This window comes from Mustela putorius, unplaced genomic scaffold, assembly GCF_011764305.1.
Source record: "Mustela putorius furo isolate JIRA1106 unplaced genomic scaffold, ASM1176430v1.1 tig00003845_pilon_pilon_pilon, whole genome shotgun sequence".
Taxonomy (NCBI): Eukaryota; Metazoa; Chordata; class Mammalia; order Carnivora; family Mustelidae; genus Mustela; species Mustela putorius.
Window position 1 is genome coordinate 64,301,376 of NW_025421998.1, and position 22,294 is coordinate 64,323,669.

The following is a 22,294-nucleotide window of genomic DNA, read 5'->3' on the forward strand; positions in this document are numbered from 1 at the left end:
AAACAAATGAACAAAAAACTCTTTGCATATAGTTTCTCATGTAATCCTACCAACTGCCTGAGCTATAAGACACTTGCTCTCCTCCCATTTTAGACCCGTGGAACCTGACTCTGAGAGTGGTTAAGTGCCTTGCCCCAAACCAGAGAGCCAGTCATTGGAGAGGCAGGTGCAAAGCAGGGGCCTGCCTCCAGAGCTTGCGCTGTCAGCCTCCAAGTCCTCTGTGTCTGCGTCCGCAGCTTGGGCATGGGGGCAGGGCTGGGACTCAGGAAACTGTCAGATGGGGGGCGGGGTTCTCTGACTGCAGCAGCACACAGTGGCAACCCAGCCCAGCCCAGCCCAGTGTTCTTTCTCCCCCTTCAGGTCCTCATTAATCAAGTGCTTTGAACATGAAAGAGAGTGAGATTGGATTTTTGTTAAGATGGAAGAATCTGTTCCCATCTGGTAACCATCACAACTCTCCGATGTCAGCCAGTGGGGAGCACTTCAGTGCAACCTGCGTGGCAGTTTAATAATTCCCCAAGAATACCGAAAGATCTGGCAAAGTCACAAGCAGTCTGGATCCACCAGCACTTGGGCGTAATGACAGGAGCTGGGGGTCTCAGGTCTAGAGAAGGGTCAGCCAGCTTTTTCTAAACCTTTTTAGCTTCAGGAGCTCCCTGAGCTCCATCAGCGAGCTCTGCTGGTGTAGCAGGAAGGCAGCCATGGGCAATGTGGGAGCACATGGGCCTGGCTGCCTTCCAATACACATGTGGATCCTGGAATTGGAATTTCATGTAATTTTCCTGTGCCACAAACCATTTTCCTTCTTGTCATTTCATTCGATCATTATAACGTTTTAAAGGCCATTCTTAGTTTGAAAGCTGTACAAAAATAAGAGACTAGATAACCTGGGTTGGAGTCCTGGCTCTTGGGTTTATCATGTGTGTGCCTTTCAACACATTACTTACATTCTCTTGGCTTCATTTCTCTCTTGGGGAACTGAGCGGAGCAGGTGGTGTGCATTCAAGGCCTCCCTTGTGACTTGCACTGACACGTGTGCTTTCTGTGCCTTGCTTAATTTAATCCTCATAATGACCACAAGATGCAGGAATTATACTGTTGCCTTTTGGGGGAAGTTATGGTGATGGAAAGAGGTTTCCTGTAGATTATGCCTGACCTGATCTCTCCTGTTTGTGGAGGTTAATCCTTGTCACATGCAGAAGTCTCACGTTGGTTCGGTGATAGTGTTCCTGCTTCTCTAAGATTCTGTGATTTTTCTGAGTGTCTGTGGTTATACTTCACCTTAGACTGAATGATTTCATCTAATTAGAATTCTTTGATTCAATTAGTAATACATAAACGTCCAATTTACGCTCCAGATTTCACTAAACCAAAGTTGAATGCAAACTCTGAACAGTCACTAATTCTATTGATGTGTACACTGGCAAGCCTGGCTCAGATACACTCGTGCAAATGCTGCATTAAATGAATGAACGCATGTTAAATAGCCCCATGCAACGCCTGGCACAAAGGTCGTCAGCCAAAATTTGTCTCTGCCCTCCTTACTGGCAAGATCAGACTCAGAGAGCTATTTTTTGGGAAAGGTGAGCATCCCCTGGAATAATGAGGCCAAGGCCTTACAAGATACACTGGAACAAAGAAGCCTCTTCCAAGGGTCCAGTGCTCTGAAACCCAGTGTGCTCTCTTGTTTCCAGACTGATCCCTGGATCTGCTTTCATCAGTCACCTACTAGGCAGGGCGTGGCTATTCTAGGACCCGACTGTGGCCCAAAATCCAGCTTCCTTCTGACCCTGTGATCGGCTTCTGCTACCCCACTCTGCTTGCCTGATCCTATCTTCTGTCCTCTGAGCTTTGGCTCCATCCCCCGACCCCCACCACTCCTGACTCATCACAGACAACTCCACTTTGCCTTAATATATCAGGCAGCAGTTCAGACTCTTTTAGGTAGCTCTGACCTTGAACACCTCACCTTGCTTTATAAGTGACCTCCCCCTGGAGGAAGTCCTGGGGCATTTAGAAAGGTTTGGGCATTTGGAATTATCACAGTCTGGGGATGTCACATTTCCTGCATTGCACAACACAGTCTAACCCAACAAAGATTTGCCCCATAAACAGTACCTCTGCCAACAAATAATGGTTCTAGCTCTGAACCATTCATCACAACTACTATTTCTATTCTCTCGAGTACTGGCTTGGTCGTATTTACCTTGTAAACCAATCAGTTAATTTAATCAACACTGTTTTCTTAGTGGATGACAAATGTATTAAATTAACACAAATTAATGAGCATGCACTGTAGAAAATAAGATAGACAGTCATTACTGTAGATCTAGTTAAACAAAGCCTGAACCTCCTATTTATCAATTTTTTCAGAAAACTATTTTCTAGAAAATTGGGTAGGAGTTTGGGACTGGGCTGGCAGCTAAGATCTTAGATTATGCAAAGAGGCAGCCTTTAAAGACTATCCCTAGACAATCAATGGTCATGTGTCCCTTCCTGCCCTACCTCTTGTAGCAAGTTGGGTTCTTTGGAAGACAGATGCTGAACAAAATAAGGCTTGCAAAAATGGATGGGGGAAACGTAATGTGTAAAGAAAGAAAAAGGAAGAAGCAAGATTGGGCTGGAGGACCCATCAGAACACAATGGCGGTCTTACAGTTTCTGCTAGCTCATTATAAGAATCTCAAAAAAAAAAAAAAAAAAGAATCTCATGCTAGATGGAAATAAATGACTAGACCCTTCTACCCACACCTTGCTCAGTCATTGGCAGGACTTGTACTACAAACAGTGTGATCTCAACTAGGAAGCTGGGGTAGGCCCTGAGAAGTCTAACAGTGGGAGGATGCCAGCAAACCACACTTCTCACAGCTGCGCAGGAAGGTCTTTCTTCAAGAGAGATCTGAGCAGCCTTCTGTGTCTGCCTCACGTCCATATGTATAAGCCTGTGGCCTTTTGCAGCAGGATGAAATGAGAACCAACTATTTCTTGTTGCAATCTCCTACTTGCATGCCAACCTGCTACAATTCAGCTGTCTTTGGGCAAGAACTGCAAAGAAAAAAGAAAAAGACATTCAAAGGATTCATCTCTTAGATAACTGCAAATGGAACTTTTCTCTCCTTCACTTGCACTTTTAAAAATCCAAGACCATTGATGGGATTGATGGAAGGTCATTCTTACTAGGAAAAAAAACCTCTCATTAAAGGAGGAGACAAGTTGTCCGTATCTTACATTTTTATACTCAGAGTCATGTACTGCCATGCCTCAAGAAATTTCTCTGTAAAGAAGAGTAAGGAGGAGAAATAGTAGTCACTCGATGCTTTATTTTCCCTCACTTCAAGGAAACATATGCTTTTGCTGAACCTGATATTTACACATATGAGTATAAGAATTCTTCACCATCCAGCAATAACCAATGACCCATGCTAGCCAGTTTGGCCTCATGTAATGGGATTCTTGGCTTTTGCACCCAAGGAAGCAGAGAATAGGTTTTAGGAGGATTGGGGTTCCATTAATTATATACATGATTTTTATTTGTTTAGTGGACCAATGGAAAAAGAGAGACATTAGTGGCATTTATGACTTATTAAGACTAGATGAAAACCTCGGAAAGAGCTTTCTGTGAAGAGAGTGGTCTAATGAGAATGGATGTAATGGTTATTTACCTAATTGAGCAGTAATGACTGAGGTGCAGGCCACTTTCCCAGGATTAATAAAGAGCTGGGGAGTTGACAGTTTGAGCCATTAAGCTCAGCCAGTACTTAATCTTGGCAAAGGGAATGGTGCCAGGATCATATTAGTATTATAAAATGAGAATAAAACTTAGAGAAAGAACTTATTTTTTTGAGAAATGATTTTAATTGGCAGTTAAGCACCTGACATCAGATTGGGCAATGCAAGGTTCATCATGAAACAAATTTTCACATAAAGTCTTCAAATCTTGTTCCAAAGAAAGAGGGGGCTAAGAGAGAGACAATGACCCTTAGCAATATCAAAAATATTTTCATGCACAACCACAAGCAAACAATTATCACCTCCCTTGGTTTAAAAATAAAACAAACAATTCTAAAGACATGGAGTTGAGCTGGAAGCATTGTATACCCTGGAGATTCCCTATCGACATTACCATCCACAGTGTCCTCCAGGAAAACCAGGGCGCCTCTCATCCATAACACCATAGTTGAAGCTAAGACGTTGTCAAATATGTTGAAGTCTTCTTGAAATTGTTTGTATTCAGTGATCCCCTTAACCAGTGTGACAAATGTTCACATGTTACTCACTTGTCAAGAAAAGTTACTCGGTTTACTAAGTATTCGTTATTCCCATAGTTCTGTTCTGGGTGGGAAAGTATGAACATCAGCCGAGAGCAAGTAGGAATCTAAGAAATGGTGCTTCATCTTGTTCTCTATGTGAGGTGAATCTTACAAGACTGGCCTCGAATTTTTGAGGACTTTAAAAATCTGTTTAGTTCGCCAACATTTCCTTCTTTATCTTGAAAGCACTGAGTGTCTTACAAGACATCTTGAAAAAGGTCGAGGCTCTAAACATGAGTAAGGCACAGCCACTGCTCACCAGGAGCTTACAATCTAGCAGAGATCTCAGAGTCTAGAGCACTGTTCTAGAAATCGGCATAGGGATAGGGATACCTGGGTGGCTCAGTCAGCTAAGTGTCTGACTCTTGATTTCACCGTAGGTCATGATCTCAAGGACAGGAGATCCAGCCTTGAGTTGGGATCTGCACTAGGCATGAAGCCTGCTTAAGTTTTTTTCTATCCCTCTATCTTTCTTTCTCTCCTTCTCTTAAAAAAAAAAAATTAAATTTACAAAAAAAAAAAAAGAAAGTAAAGAAAGAAAGAAATCTGCTTGGGGATCAAAATTTCCAATCATATCCCTCCTTCCATCATCTTGACTCTATAATCATTACCTCAATTTGCTCTAAAGGATACAGTAAATGGGGTTGAGTCTTCTCTGTGAAACCCCCTCTGCTGAAGCAGCTGAGCCAACAACAGCGGGAACAATGTCGTCATTCATTTCAAGGAAAGTTACCAAGCCCTTACCATGTAATAAGATGTTAGGGTGTAAGACATGACAGTGCATAAATAAATAATCTTTATACTCTCATAATACAGCAGAATCAGAGAGAAATAAAAAGAATACATGTGTTAATGTGTTATAGGTGCTTTGATAGCAAGGCAGGGAGATGTCCAGAGAAGGCAATCAGCCAATCCCAGTAGTCAAAAAGGCTTCAAAAAGAAGGTGACCCTTATTAAACCTGGTGGAGTTAGGATATCTACCTTTAGGTAGAGGCGCGTAAAGAAACTACCAAGTCAAGGGGCAACATAAAGAAAGGGGCTGACAGAGTGAACAACCAGGAATGGTCAAAGAACACTAAAGGATTCCCATAGAAGGCCTCTTGGCTGCATCTTCTTCATGCCTTGATGGGCTGACCAACACTCCATTCTTCCTTCTAATACCCTGACTAACTAGCACCCATGACTAGCAGGATAGTCCTTAAAAAGTCATCCATTTCTGCTCCCACCTCTTGGGTTATATGAGTCTCAGGTGTTTGTTCCCAAAGCAGCCTATGCCAGTTTTACTCATTATTAAAATGATATAATTAACATAAACTATGTTGAAGAGTTGTTGTTTCTGTGAAAATTAAATTGGATACTTTGGAAAGACTTGACTTTTTTTTCCTGAGTCACTAAAAGAAGCAATAGAATTAAGCACAGGGTATGTAACTATAAAAGAATGAAAGAGGATTATAAAAATCCCTACAATGAGATTCTGCCTCAAATTGCTTTGCTGGTATCTCAAGTTCTCACTCCAATTTAAAGAAAACAAAACTGGAAATCATAAAAGATGCATTATGGATATATTTTATGGACACAAAAGCAAGATGATGCATAAAATCAAATAAAAGTCTTGGCCCTACATTAAAGAAATGATAAATGCATGCACATTAATGTTTTATATTCAAATGTTTTAAGAAGGTTTTGTGTGTGTGCTTCCTTTTTTTAACCAACGTTGTGATCAATTAACCAGCTGTCAGTATTAATGTGCTGGTTGAAAGGGTTTCTCTTATGGTATGAATTTACTGTAGGACAAGAAAAGATCAGACCTAAGAGGCAGACAGAAAGGCTCCAAACGCCACAATTTGTAGCTTATTCTGTAGATCAGGGGTTGGCAAGATATAGACCTCAGTCCAAACCCAGGCTGTAGCTTATTTTTATAAAGTATTATTGGGACACAGCTGTATTCATTCAGTTAAAGGGTTGTCTATGGCTTTTTCCACTATGCAATGGTGGAGTTAAGAAGGAGTTCTTACCAAGACGGTGTGCAAGTATACATGAAGGTTTAGTTTCTGCCTTCAGGAAAGGCATGAAGTCATGCCCTTCTGCTCAGTCGTCTCTCTCGACAAACACCTTAGGCCACTGTGGTATCACATACTGTTATCCCAGAACACAGGGAAAGACATAGAGACAACCAGTAAGAAGGCCTCCAACTCTTGGGGATGAGGGCATAAAACAGCTGGCCCAAGTTACTATACGAATTCCATTGAGAGTCACCCACCACTAGAGGAAGCGTATAAAAGTCTCTCCCACACAAGACCCACCACAGATCTAAGGCAGAAGTTCAAGTGCCATGGTGGGGAAGGAACTGGGACCCTGAGAAGCTCCCAAGCCCAAGACCCTGGTGCACAGGTTGATATAAGACCAAGGCTGAGTCAAACAAAGGAGAGGCTTCCGACCTCCAGCTTAGCAAGCCCTGAGCAACAAGCAGAAGCCATGTTCATGAACACAGCTGCAGAGGAAAGTAGAGACCGGAGCACTAAAACCCTCCCCACCCCATCTCCCACCCTGAAAGTACCCCAAAAGGAATGTGAAGTGTAGGGGCTATGGATGATCATAGCAACAACATTGTTAACTAGTAGGAAGATGCAAAATGGAAGCCAGGACAAGAGACCACAACACACCTAGCCCAATGACTAAAATAAAACATACTGACCATACCAGGTGCTAACAAGGAGAGAATGTATCTCTCAGACATTTATTTTTGGTATGATCACTCTGGAAAACTGTCTGGTAGTTTCTCGTGAAGTTCAACGTATACTCATCCTGTGGCCCAGTAGTCTTACTCCTGGGTATTTACCCTAGGGAAATGAGAACTTCCATTCACATAAAATCTTATACATGAATATTCATAGCAGCTTTGTCTGGAATTGCCAAAGACTGGGAACAAGCCAAATCTAGAGAGCTTATCCTCCTGTATTCTCAAGAGCCACCACACCTACTACGAACACCCAAGCCAGGACTTCTCCCTCTGTCTCACACTTAAAACACCAAGTCCTTATTTTACCTTATAAAGTATATCTCAGATCTGCACCCTTCTCTCTTTTCCAATTTCTATTTGACATACAACAGGTACCACTTATCTCTTTCCCATACTTCTGCATGGTTTCCTAACAATCATAGTGTAATTTAGCATTAGACCTCCCAAATAGATCCCTCAATGGCGACTAAAGAAATCTATTTGAAACAGGTGTTTGCCCCACATCAACATTCAATAGCTCCCACAGTACACAGGAAAAAGCACAGCTCCTTTAACTGGCACATGAGACCCTAAAAGGACCAACTCTTGTCTTCCCAGCCCCATATCTTGGCCTTGGAAGCTCCTACTTCAGACTTCAGCAATCCCAAATTGATGTTATTTCACACTGTAACTGTTCACGCAGTCAGCCCTGCCTAGAATCAGTGTCTTTCACCTGGTTTCCCCTGACCCATCCTTACTGACCCTTTAGGGTTCAGCTCAGCTGTCCCCTCATTCCTTTTTTTAAAAAATTATTTATTTGACAGAGATCAAAAGTAGGCAGAAAGGGCAGGCAGAGAGAGAGAGGGAGAGGAAGAAGGCTCCCCACTGAGCAGAGAGCCTGATGTGGGACATGATCCCAGGACCCTGGATCATGATCTGAGCAGAAGGCAGAGGCTTAATCCACTGAGCCACCTAGGTGCCCTTGTCCTCTCATTCTTGACTTCTTCCCACTCCACCCATATCCATGCTCCAACGGGGAACCCACACTCAGATTTCTGAGACCATCAAAGAAGCCATAAAACCTGCAGTGAGCCTGTTTTGGGTTTTCTGAGTATTGCAGTTTCCTAGGATCTCTTACGGAAGAAATGGGGAGAAGCAGGAGTAATAGCATGGAAGTGATTAAGCCTTTGAAGTGTACCCTTTGTTCCCAGGCTCCTGTTAATTACCATTTAAGAAAGGTTTATTTGTAATGTATTCAATTACTTAGGTAACAAAATAGCTTTTTACTGATCAGTTAGAGCAGCATTTGCTTAATAGCCACAAAGGCTGGGCCGGAGTTTCATTGATAGTCTACTCCCAGATCTGGGCTTATCTCAGACTGAGCTGGGCGGTGGAGGGAGTCTTACCGGAGTACATTATAACTGTTAATATAATCACTTAGATTTAGAGAAACGTAAGTTTAGGGATTTTCCCCATTATTCTTTAAAGAATAAGTACAACAAAGGAGAAGAGCCAAGGAACTCCAATGTCTATTTTATTCATTTATGCTTCATGAGATTTCTACTGATCAGGTTTCTTCTCACAATTCCCAACACCCTGCTCAAATCTGACCTCCTCGGCACTTCTCTGACTACCCAGGACCGCTACAAGATTTCTCTAATCTCCGACATTTTTGCTGTATTTCCCATGGAGCTTTGCCAGTGGTCTAATGGTTATCTACAGAGAAACAAAAAGGAAGAGACAGAGGAGCATAAGACTGGGAGGGCCAAAGCCATTTTGTTGTAGCCCCTACCATGTGAATGGTCAAGGGAAGCTCCTGGAAAAGGGGACATGTCAGCTAGATATTGAAAGATAAATAAAAATTCAACAGACTGATATATGGAGTGAGGCATATATCAGTGACTCTTTTTTTTTTTTTTTTTCCCAAAAAGAGGGAATTCATATCTGAAAACACGAATGTGTGATCTGGGGTCTTCAATACAAAAATGCCATGGGGGTATCTGACAAGAGGTAGGCAAGGCCAGATCCTAGAAGGTTTTAGGTTAAGCTGGGCACTTATCCTGTTTATGGTGAAGATCCAGAAGAGGAAGACTTACCATCACAGTTCTCTAAAGGAATAAAGGAAAATTCTATGGGTGGAGGGGCCCTATAAACAGAGAGAGGCAAAACAAAAATCAGGGCAGCCAGGACAGGGAGGGAGGGGAATGGGAGGAAGAATCACGCCTATATATTGAGGTTTCAGGACTATATGAGAACAGATAGAACAAGAATTAGAAAGGAAGATAAGAAAGGGAAAGGAAAGAAAAGAAAAAAAAATAATAAAAACACAGGCACTGTGGTGAAGACTGTGGACATAGTCATCCAAGTCTGGGTTACAAGGCTGGCTTTCCCTCTAATTTGTCATAAAACATTCAGAAAGATTCTAATCACACTTAGTTGCCAATCTATAAAACAGGGAACGTACCTCACAGTTTTTAGTTAGATTAAAAAGTCTTAAGATACTTTAAATACTTAAAATATTAACAAGGATATAATGACTGCTTGGTAACATTCCTTAAGATCACACTCAGTTGTACAGAAACCTGGATTAAGAGTGGTAATTCTTCAAACAGCGAAGTCAACTCTACTTAGGTAAGATGTCACCATGAGGGACAGCTGGGTGACAGGTATGTGAAAACTCTGTACCATTTCTGCAACTTCTCATGAGCCTTTAATGATGTCTAAATAAAAGTTTAATTTTTACAAAGCCATAAATACTTTTGACAAACCACAGTGACAATTTATTGGATAAATAGTCTTTGAGAACCTATTTATATCCTACCTACTCTGGACGATGGTTTTCCTTTGTTTCTCATTCTCCAGGGTTCACAGATATCATTTACCAAGTGACAGTGTCATTTCAGTTTTCATTACCCCCTTTTTTTTTAAAAGATTTTATTTATTTATTTGACACAGAGAGAGAGAGCATAAGCAGGCAGAGTGGCAGGCAGAGGTAGAGAGAGAAGCAGGCTCCCCGCCGAGCAAGGAGCCCAATGCTGGACTCGATTCCAGGACCATGATCCCTGGGATCATGACCAGAGCCAAAGGCAGCCATTTAACCGACTGAGCCACCCAAGGCGTCCCTTCATTACTCCTCTTAAACAGAAACACAGCAATAAAAATAAACTATTGGAAATGGAATTATGAGTGGCCTACTATAAAACTGGAGTTTCTTTTGCTGTTTAGCTGTTCAGCTGAGAGCCTGAATCCAACCAAACACATACCCTTTACTTCTAAGGTTCTGCCCAGTCCTCTAAGTAGAGTTGCACAGAAACCACAGTCCTCTCCCATAAAGGCTAGTAGTGAATCTCAACAAAGGCAGGATTTGAATTTTGATCTGAACAATTTACTAGAAAGTACAGTTCATTTGTCATCCAAGACAGAGTTGCTAGCTTTGTCTTTGTGCCACCTGAAGCCAGGGTGCTTATCTCCATGACAAGAATAAAGATTCAATTTCAGTCTCTATCACCCTCCCACCACAGCAGAACAGGGCACCCAAGAGCCTGAATAATCTGCCAGACTCTTTGCTGAGGGCATGCTGCAGTATACCTGGCATCCCTAGCCCCGTTCACTAATTACTGCTGTCAATCCTAACTTGAGAAGTAAATTGCCTGTGTTCTACCCATACTCTTCCCTGTCTTCATTGTATAAATCCAGCTCTGCTGAGATCACAACCAATGACTTTGGCCACAGTGGTGACTTCTCATCTAGACTGCTAGTCCCTGCACAAAGGAGTTCTTGTGGCAGCAGCCATCACTTTTAGTTCAAAGGGACCCTTGCTATGTCCCGTGGCAAGTTTGCACTTCCTTTTGCAGAGTAGAGAGGTACACAAAGTGTCCCAGGGGTTCTTTGGGAGTGATGTCTCGTGAAGCCATTTCTGTCTCTACCCTTTGGTTATCAGATGTATGTCAGCCTCCTATTAATAAACACAGCATGATAAAGAAAGCCCTGATTTTATGCATACGCAGCATTTTGAAGGATGGCATTCCATCCTTTCAGAGTGCCGTTAGGATGGCACTTTATCTATGCCTTTAGCAGACCACCCAGGAGAGTATACTATATGATATAAACTGAGGATTCTATGATCAGTGGTTCAAGCCTATATCTGCTTCACTATGAAATGGATCTCCTGATCAGATATTATGTTGTTTGGCATGCCGTTCCAATTGAGCAATCAGAAATCCTCTAGGGATTGGTGAATGGTGCTGACTACAACTCAGAGGTCAGGGAAGCAAGCTCATATTCAGAGTAGGTATACACGGGGAAGATGGAGAGCTTTCCCTTGCAGTATTGAAAGGACCCAGTGTAGTCAACTTTTGACAAGGTAACAAATTGGTCTTCTTAAGAAGTAGTGCCATATTGGGGCTCAGTGTTGGTCTCCGTTATTGGTAATTCCAAGACAGTCAAATACAACAATAGCTAAATTGACCATGATAAGGGGTAATTCATCATGTTGTCCAAATGTGTAGTCTTACTCCCTGCCACTATTCTGAGGAGCCTAATATGGAGTTATTCCAACTACCAAGTATGTCAATACAAATTAAACCCCCAGGGATGTGGGAAGTGAGCAATGAAAGGTCTGAAGATCTAGTGAACCATTCTACTTAAACTAGGATTCTATTTGTTACCTGGCCCCATGAGATTCCATGCTTGTAGTGGGGCCATAATGAGACTTCAGTTTGCCAAGTGTCAGGTTAACATAGACCCTGTGTCTAATAGTCCTCAAAATGTCTGTGTATATTCTTTCCCCAGTGCATAGCCATTCAAATAAATGGCCATAAGTCCCTTTGGGGAAGGACTAGGAGAATTATTACAGTTCATACTTACTATAGTTCTATAAGACCTGGTTTTATCACCCCCTCTCTACTGCCTTATAGTAGGAGGCCACCACTGAGCTTCTTTGTAATGCTGGTTCCTCTCACCATTACTTTCTTCAGGAATGGTGTGTCTTCTGAGCCCTTTCATGCAACATCATTCTCTGGTGGATCTTCTTGCTTCCCATAATATGTCCATTACACCATGACCTTTTTGTTCTTTTTTTATACTGTCTTCCAGGGCAACTCAGACATTTCCATTTTGCCTAAGAAGGACCAACACTTCCTCCAGACTTCTAAGTTACTCTATCAAAGAGTTTGCCTTGCCTCTTGGGTCCTTGATAGAGTGTTATATCCCATTTCCAAGAAAGTGACCCTAAGTCAATGAATTCTGGCCTGTCCTGTCTTCAGTCCCATCCCTGTCCAACAATCAGCAGAGAATCCCTCCAACACTGTTTTGAGAAAAATTTTGAATCACATGATCAATTAGTGATAGCAGTCATGGAGAGGTGAGAGGGAGCTTTAAGACATATGGTATACTTTTGCATTTCTGATGTAAACATCTGCTCAACTTACAACCTGTAAGTATAGAAATGAGTAAGGACAACCACAGGAGCATAAAGTCTCTGACCTTGGTCTCAAATCTTGGCCTCAGTTCCTCTGTAGTTTAATCAATGAAGTTAATTAAAGTGATAGATCATGCACTTGACTTTTTCTAGGGACTGGTGTTGAAGGGGGAAAGGAGAAGGAAGAAAAGGAACCTGGGGTGGGGGTTGGGGGGGAAGTTGTTGATGATAGGGAGGTAATAAGAAGTCGACACTGTAAAGTAACAGATAGAAGAAGGGGACTTTGAGGGACTTCTTGAAGATAAATAATTTCCTTTTCTCAATTTTGTCCTTATTGATCCTCACACAGTCCTTGTTTGGGTAGAGATCTAAACCCCCTTAAAACTCCTCTTCTGAGACTTAAAATGTCAACTGCGTGGTTACCAAAGTCATTTTAGTTATTACCAAAATCTTTCCAAGGTGGCTCCATCTAAGTGGTAACAAGCTCCAATAAGTAAAATCAATGGACTCCTGTCTTGCTTTACTTTTCCTTAATGGCCATCTGATAAACTGGGGCAGGAGGAGGGGATATCTCCCCAGGAATTCATTTCTACTGTGGCAAGGCTGGGAATTTGAAAGAGATTCAAATTAACCACTGTGTGTTTTTGTTAGACTCCTTCACAGGTCTGATAAACATCTTGACAGACATCATTTGGCGATTCACCGGAGACTTTCTGGCACCTGATCTCGTCTGCCGAGTGGTTCGTTATTTGCAGGTATGTCGCGCCTTACGAATGTGATGAAACAAACTGACACCAAGATTAGGTCTTGGATTCTTCATAAGGAAAATAATATAGAACCCAGCACTTCTACCCAATAAACTTCTCGCTTCTTCTAGTTGGAAGGACAAGAATAATTTGTAAGATTTTGGGGTTTTTGCTAAAATAATAAACATACAGATAAAACATAAGTAGCATTAGTAAGAATATAAGTGTCCACGTTTCAAGTATTAAGTAAAATTTTGGAGTCAACATGAAGGTCTTTGACATATTCTGGCTGTCTTGGTCCATTCAGGCTGCTGTAACAAAAATGCCGCACAATAGGTAGCTTAGAAACAACAAATATTTATTTCTCACACTTCTGGAGGCTGGAAGTTCAAGATCACTGTGCCAGAAATTGTCAGACCAAGTGCCTTCTTGCAGGTTGCAGACTCCAGATTATGACACATGGCAGAAGGAGCAAGGGAGCTCTATGGAGTCTCTTTTGTAAGAGCACTAATCCCATTCATGAGGGCTCCACTCTCATAACCTAATCATCTCCCAACAGCCTGACCCCTAACACCATCACAATGGGCATTAAGATTCCAACATGTGAATTTTGGAGGGACACAAACATTCAGAGTATATGTAGCACTGTCTAAACAATCTTCAGAAAATTTATCAGTTTTCTTTTCTTTCTTTCCTTTTTTTTGCCATTTTCCCCCACTCAAATTAACACAACACGGGCTACTGTTCTTTTTGAAAAACGTTGACAGATTGTTAGAAAGTAGGTATTATCTCTGGTTATTTTACTTGTATTTCTTGTATTACCACCGAAATTGGACTTTTTAAAATATCTACTGGCATTTGAATTTCTTCTTCTTCAAAGTATCTGTTATTCTTTTTCAATTTTTTTATAACTGGGATACTTGTTTTTTTCTCAGTTATTGATAATATCTATTTTCAGATTAAAGACATTTATACTTTGCCTGTTGAATATGCTTCAAAGTAAAAATTATAAATACAAATATATATATACATAAAATATATGGTATAAAATAATTCATATGTATCATTTACATATATTAGTAATATATTATATATGTATATAATATGGATTAAGGCACATCAACTAATTATAGAAAGAATGAACTGTTTCATAACTGGTATTAGGATTGAGGTGCTGCTTCAGAGCTGTTAACAATTATTTTTCATTAATATATTTCTATTTTTATGCCCATACTTCAGGTCTAAATTACTGTAGCTTTATAAAGCACAGTGCATTTCTGGGAAAACTTACCCTATAAGATTCCATTTGTTAGTAGAGTTTTGTAGAATCTTTGCAACTATATTCATCCATGATTTTAATTTGTTCTATCATTTTTAGACCTTGGAAATGGAGTTACTTCATCTCCAGAAAATGGACAGAGAATAGTTACAATTAAAAATCTTTTGTGCTCTGAACATAATCTTGAAAGTTTGGTAGATGTGAAAGAGCCCTGATTACTATCTGGAACTGGCATTTTTTCAGGGATAATTTTTTAAAACACATTTTCATTTATTATTTAAAAAATTTGCTTCCTTTTAGGTAGATGTTATCAATTGCTTATTCTAGCAATTGCTGAGAAATAAATTATGCCAGTTCTGTGTTAGAAGCAGGGATATGGTTGAGCTAAATAGCTATCAGTTGAAATAAACTAAACTATCAATCAAATTGACCTAATTGGCATTTATACAACACTTCATCCAACAAAACAGAATGCTTATTCTTATCAAAATCACAGGGAACATTCACCAAGAGAAATTACATACCACCATAAAACACACTTTAACAATGTAAAAGAGTGGAAATAGCACAAAGTATCCTCTCAGACCCAACTAGAATTAAACTAAAAATGTATAACAGAAAGAGAGCTGGCCAGTCTCAATGTTTTTGGAGATGAAACAACATGCTTCTAAGTAACATGTGGGTCAAAAAAATGAAAATACAATTTATCATAATTTGTAGGACAGTAAAAACAGTGCTTCTGAAGAAATATAGCATTTAATTTCTTGTATTAAAAAAGAAAAAAAGATCTAAAATTAACAAAGCTTCCCCCTTAGGAAACCAGAGAAAGCAGACCAATGTAAACCTAAAGCAAGCAGAATGTTTTAAATGATAAAAATTAGAACAAATTACTAAATGAAAACAGTAATTCAATTGTGAAAAATCAATGAAACTATAAACTGGTTCTTCAAAGAGATAATAAAACTGGTAAACTTCTTGTCAGGCCAAAGAAGAGTAGAAAAGGGATGACACAGATTACTGATATCAAAAATGAAAGAGGGGTCATTATTACTGATCTGATAATAAAATGATAATAAAGGAATTTATGAAATACAAGTTTGATAAATTACTTTAAATGGACCAAATCCTTGAAAGACACAATCTGCCAAAACTCACACAAGGAAAAAATATATTACCTGAATAGGTCTATATCTATGAAAAAGATTTAATTGATATTTTATAATCTTCTAAGAAAGAAAGCACCAGGTCCAAATGGGTTTACCGGTGAATTCTACCAAACATTAAAGGAAGAAATTATACTAACTAGTTTCTTTTTTTTTTTAAGATTTTATTTATTTATCAGAGCGAGAGAGTACATGAGTTGGGAGGGTGTAGGGAGAAGGGCAGGAGGAGAGGGAGCAGCAGACTTGCTCCTGAGGAGAGTCTGATACAAGGCTCAATCCTAGGACCTTGAGATCATGGCCTGAGCTGAAGGCAGACTTATAACCTACAGAGCCATCCAGGCTCCTCTACTAATAAGTTTCTAATTTTTCTAGAACATAAAAGCAAAGGGAACATTTCTTAACTCACTCTGTGAGTCCAGCATTACTCTAACACCAAAACCAGACAAAGGCATTATAGGAAAGTAAAACTATACACCAATATCTCTCATGAACATAGATATAAAAATTATCAACAAATATTAGTAAATTGAATGAAAATACTTATAAAAAGAATTACATACCATGACCAAATGGAATTCATTCCAGGTATGCAAGGTTCACGATTCAAAAGTCAATTAATGTAATTCATTAAATCAAAAAGTTGAAGTGAAAAAAAATGTATATAACCATTTTAATAGACACAGAAAAAGCATTTGCTAAAATCCAATATCCATTCACAGTAAAAAGTCTCCACAAACTTTTCATAGAAGGCAATTTCCTCAGTTGGTAGCTACAAAAAGCTACTACTAACCTCATACTCAATGGTGAGAGACTGGATGTATCTTTCCTAAGATAGGGAACAAGGCAAGGATGTTCCCTCCCATTACCCCCATTAGGATCATACTGGAAATCCCACCTAACTCAACAGGACAAAAAAAGGAAATAAAAGGTATACAGATTGGGAAAGATGAAATACCTGTTCACAGATGAAAAAAACAAAACAAAATATAGGAAATCTGTGGGCTTATTAAGTGAAAATAAAAATAACAAGGTTGAAGACTACAATATGCTTTTATATACTAGGAATGAAAAATTTGAATTTAAAATTTAAGAAGCAATAGCTATTTATGTTAGCACAAAAAATATGAAAGACTTAGGTATAAACCTAGCAAAATATGTGCAAGATCAGTATGAAGGAAACTATAAAACTTTGGTGGGAGGAATCAAAGAATATCAAAGTATAAAGATAGGTATTCTATATTAGGAAAATGCACTATAGTTAAGATATCAATTTTGTTCAAAACAACTTATAAATTCAATGCAATCCCAGTCAAAATCCCAGCAGGTTATTTTATAGATACAGACAAACAAAGTTTGTGTGGACAGGTTAAAGACACAGACAAGCCAGTACAATACTGAGGAAGAACACAGTTGGAGGAGCTACTATCTGATTTCAGACTTACAAAAATGCTACAGCTACATCACGACACCATGATATTGGCAAAAAAAATCAACAAATAGATCAATGGAACAGAATAGAGACCCCAGAAACAAATGCACACTAAAAGTCAACTGATCTTTGACAAAGGAGCAAAGACAATTCAGTGGAGAAAAGATAGCCTTGCCAAGAAATACTGCTGGAGTCATTGGTATCCAATTAAATAATATAAATGATCATGATGATGATCTGACTAAAGACTTTACACCTTTCACAAAAACTAATTCAGTATGGATCATAGACGTGAATGAAACATGCAAGGCTATAAAACTACTAGAAGATAACATAAGAGAGAATCTAGGGGACTTTGGGTTTCTCAATGGCTTTTTAGATATGACACCAAAAGCACCATCCATGAAAGAAAAAAATGAAAAGTTGGATTTTATGAAAATTTAAAACATCTCTGCAAAAGACACTGTTAAGAGACAGAAAAGACAAGGCACAGAATGGCAAAAAAAAAATGTTTGCAAAACATATACTTCATAAAGGATTTGTATCCAAAATATACAAAGAGCTCTTAAAACTCAACCCACTTAAAAATGAGCAAAAGATCTGAACAGACACTTCTCCAAAGAAGATAGAACGATAACAAACAAGCATATGAAAAGAAGCTCACCACTATATAGCATTAGGGAATCCCAAATTAGAACAAGATAGCATTAACATAGCTATTAGAATGACTATAGCCCAAAAAATTGATGATGCAAAATGCTAATGCTGTTTGCAGGAATGCAAAATGATACATCCATTTGGAAAGCTATTTTGGCAGTTCAATTTTATAAAAATAAAATTCCATAAAAACAAAATTGAACATACTCTTATCATACAATATAGCAATTACACTCCTAGGTATATAAACAATGAGTTGACAACTTACATTCACACAAAAACTTACACAAGAATGTTTATAGCAATGTTATTCAGAATTGTCAAAAATCAGAAGCAAGATGTTCCTCAAAAGCTGAATGGATGAAAAAAAATGGCTACATGAGTATGATTACAACCATATGACCTTCTGGAAAAGGGAAACAATGAAGACCATAAAAAGATCAGTGGTTCCTAGGGACTTGGAAGGATTGAATAGGTAAAGCACAGAGGATTTCTAGAATAGTAAAACTTTTCTGTATGAATGGTGGATACATGATATCATGCATTTATCAAAAACCCACAGAATTATAAAACATAAAGAATAAGACTTCATATAAAACATTGATTTGGGTAATAATGTGTTGATATCAGTTCATCAGTTTTAACAAATGGATGCTAATAATAGGGAAGGATGTTAATAATAGGGAAAACTGGGGGAGAGGAGGGTGGGACATCTCTGTACTATCTGCTCTATTTTTACTGTAAAACTAAAATTGCTGTAATAAATAAAGTATATTAATTTTTTAAGTCCAGGGATCCTCCTGTACATGGATCCAATCTGGTATTTTTCTAAATAAAATTTTTCTAAGTTTGCTGCATTCAAGTCTCACTTCGCTGGAAGATTTTCCTTAGTTTTATATTTCCTAGGTCATTTTTGTCAGAATTGAGGGGTGGGGTAGTGCGAATTCACACATATGTCCTCAAGCTGCCATCTGTTCTCCAAATGGTATCCCATATGTTGTTGATGTGTAGAATTTTCATTGTTGACATTTATGAATTGACTATAATTGTACTTTGATTTCCTTCTTGACTCAAGTTAATTACAAGGGTGTTTAAATTTCCAAGTGGTATTTTAAAAAAAAATAACATGGTACTAATTTCAGCTTTTATTGCTTGTTGTTTTAAATATGCAAATTATATAAGTTGTATAATTTTTGGAATCTATTGAGGGATTTTTTTTCTTGGTAGTTTAGTTTAGGACCAGTTTTGAAATGGTTGCCTAGATATTTTACAATAATGTGTATTATTTTTAAAGTGTGTTTAATTTTTCCATGTATTATTATGTTTTATTCTTTTAAATCTTTAAACATTTTAGTTATACATATTTCGTATTATGTTGCTTGTCACATATAAGTTTATTAATATTCTATCACCATTTTGTATTGTATTTTTTTAAATAAAAAGAATCCATTTTTCTCATGTAGTGCGATTTGCTTTGAATTTAATTTTTCTGTTAGCAGTATTGTATTAAATGCCTTCTTTTGGTTTTAGTTGTTCTGTATGCCTTTGGTCATTGTTGTGTTTTTTAAACTTTGATAATCATTTGGTTTCAGAGGTTTGTTTTCAACACACTAAGCAGATTTGGGGAAGGATTTTGTACATAGTCTTTGTTTTAGTCAAGGAGGTTAAACCATTTATATTTATTGAGACAAATGGTGTTTGGTATTATTTAAATCACCTCATTTTAATCTTTTTGGTTAATTTTTTTTCCTATTTACATGTTTTTTCTTTTCTATTTGGTTATTAATTGTGTTAGGCTGAAAGATGCCCTCCACCAAAATCCAAATCCTAATTCCTAAAATGTATGTATATTACCTTCTATGGCAAATAGGGACTTTACAGATGTAATTAAATGGGGAGATTATTCTGGATTATTTTAATGAGTCTAAATGTAATCATATCTATTCTTTATAAAAGGGAGGCAGAGGGAGATTTGACAGTCAGAAGAGGCATTATAACCACAGACCCAAGATGTAATTGGTATAACCACAAATCAAAAAGTGCTGGCTGTCACCTGAAGCTGAAAGAGGCAAGGGAGGAAAACCCCCCCGCCAGAGCCTTTGGAGGGAGGCTGGCCTTGCTAACACTTTGACTTTGAACTAGTATACTATAAGTGATTTTACACTTCTGGCCTCTAGAAATGTAAGAGAATAAATTTTTGTTGGTCTAAACCACAGGTTAGTGGCAATTTGTTACAGTAACCATAAGAAGTTAATAAATTATTTTTCTCCATTTTTATTTCACTATCATAGCTTATCTTTAATTTTTAAATTGAGTATGTCTCTATCAAAGTAAAAAACAAAAGAGATGCCTAAAATGTCCAAATGGAAAGATATAACATGATTCCTTTCCTTATACTCTCTTCTCAACTCCCCAGATTTTTCCCTGGAATGTTTCCTAAATAAATTCATAGTTATTTTGTAAACATGTTGTGGGAATTTTTTGACTCCTTGCTTACCATAGCTGCTATTATTCAATCCTGTCCCTCTTATAGAGTCTTAATTTTGAAACAATGCTCAATCAGCAGAAATATTTCCTCACAGAAGATTTTGCAGGAGATTATGTGATGTTATGCTTTCTTCTTTCTTATACATATAAGTAAATTATTCTGTGCCTTGGCACAGAAATGATATTTACAAAATTCTTGGATCATAATTTTTCTTTCAAAATTCTGAACATGTTTTATGCTATTTTTCTGGCATTTTATTTTTGTAAAAAAGAGGCACGACAATTTGAAATGCATTTCTTTTATGTAACCTTTAGGTTTTTTTTTACCCTGCCTAGATGTTTGAAGACCCTTGAAATTAACTACTGTTTTTGACTGTATCTCAAAATACATCTCTTTTTGTTAATGCTGGCACTCTCTTTTGTGAACTTTCCTCTTGCTCCAGATTCTGAACTTGTGTCAGCTACCTCACTCAACACAGCCAAAAATGGCTGAGATTCTTGTGACCTTCTTACCACAACATTCCGCTCCACAAAGTTCTGCCCCTGGGGACATTTTTTCCCCCATCCTCCTGAAATGCCACCTCCTGAGCTGTGTGTGGCCAGCTATAACAATTCTGAATTCTTGGATCACACATAGAAATCCCAGTTTTCTCTAAGAAGACAGTTGTCTAATTTTTTTTGGTTAAACTTGGACATGATTCTTCCCTCCATCCATATAGCACCTTTTTAGCAAGAGGAGACTCTCTTCTTACATCCCTCAGGAGAACCTTCAATCACTAATGAGACCTCAATACCCCCTCCCTATAGCACCTTCCACAATGGTAGTACTGGGATGCATTTGTGGTAGTGTTTTAGGTAAAAATAATAAAGAACAACAATATTGTTTATTTTTAGTTGAGTGAGGGAAAGAACAGTAAGGTATAAATTCAGACAAAAGTTATTACCAAAGTCATGGTATTTTTCTTTCATTTTAGAAGAGATTCAGACACTCACCCTTAGACTTTGGTCTTTGACTTACCCTTCCCCACTCTGGGATTGGCCCAAAGATTACAAAACAGAGATATGGCTGGACTTTTGGTAGAAATGAGGCTCAATGTTACGCAAAAACTTTCCACTTTGATCATCCTTTCAGAGATATTTCACTTAATTATATTTTGATTATGCTCCTCTCATAAAGAAGTTAACCTCTTATATCCCAATTTCCTTCTCTGCAAACTCTACAAATAACACTATACTTAGGATAATTAAAGGGCCTGACCAAAGTTGGTAAGAGATGGGGTGGGAAGGGGGAAGAGAGGACCCAAGGACTGACCCTAACGAACAGCTCTGCTAAAGAAGTGGAGGAGGAAGTAAGTTCTGAGACTGTTAACACAGATGATGATAAATGATTCTAAATAGCACATGGGCTCCCGGAAACCAGATCCCATCCATTGTCTTTCAACAACTCACACTGATAAAACCCAAATGAATGTTTCTTTCTAATTATTCTGGAGTGTCAAGTATGGCAGAGAAAATTAGTTTAGCTTTGTAAGTCAACTACAAACAAATGTACCATGCAAATGTCAAGAAAGACTGATCCTGAGATGTGGTGTCTCCAAGAAGTCATGTGAATGAATGAACAAGGGTGAGCTTAGAAGCATTCTCACTGGTCACCATTAGCAATGGCAAGTCCAATTCCAAAACAGCAATCTACTTCTAGACATAGGGAGTCAGTCATTTCTCTCCCTAGCCCAAACTTCATCCCTCCTTAACTTCAGTGCACAGGTTTCTAAATAGCACAAAATACTCCTCTATGATATGCATTCTCTCACTTTTGTGAAGTCACATACCTCCTCTTGTTTCTCTCTTCAGGTTGTGCTGCTCTATGCTTCTACCTATGTGCTGGTGTCCCTCAGCATAGACAGATACCATGCCATCGTCTACCCCATGAAGTTCCTGCAAGGAGGTAAGTTGGCTTAACTAAAGTCTATCCTGTAAGAAACCATCCTTGGGTGAGGGTAGGTTTATTTCCACTAATGTTATCCTCCTAAATAATGGTTTTCTTATTCCCACTCTCTTCTTTTCTTTCTTTCCACTTCATGGGTCT

General features: G+C 38.5%; 1 protein-coding gene across 2 annotated transcripts in view; it reads left to right on the plus strand.

Annotated features, from left to right (window-relative positions):
- The window catches only part of NPSR1 (neuropeptide S receptor 1), a 181,035-nt gene that overhangs the window by 86,622 nt on the left and 72,119 nt on the right, over positions 1 to 22,294 (plus strand). The window contains exons 3-4 of one of the 2 annotated variants that reach the window (XM_045089510.1): positions 13,099 to 13,202; positions 22,060 to 22,153. The exons of the other annotated variant lie outside the window; for it this stretch is intronic. Coding sequence (XP_044945445.1) covers positions 13,099 to 13,202; positions 22,060 to 22,153 — 198 coding nt within the window. The remainder of the gene's footprint in view (positions 1 to 13,098; positions 13,203 to 22,059; positions 22,154 to 22,294) is intronic. 2 annotated transcript variants of the gene reach the window in all.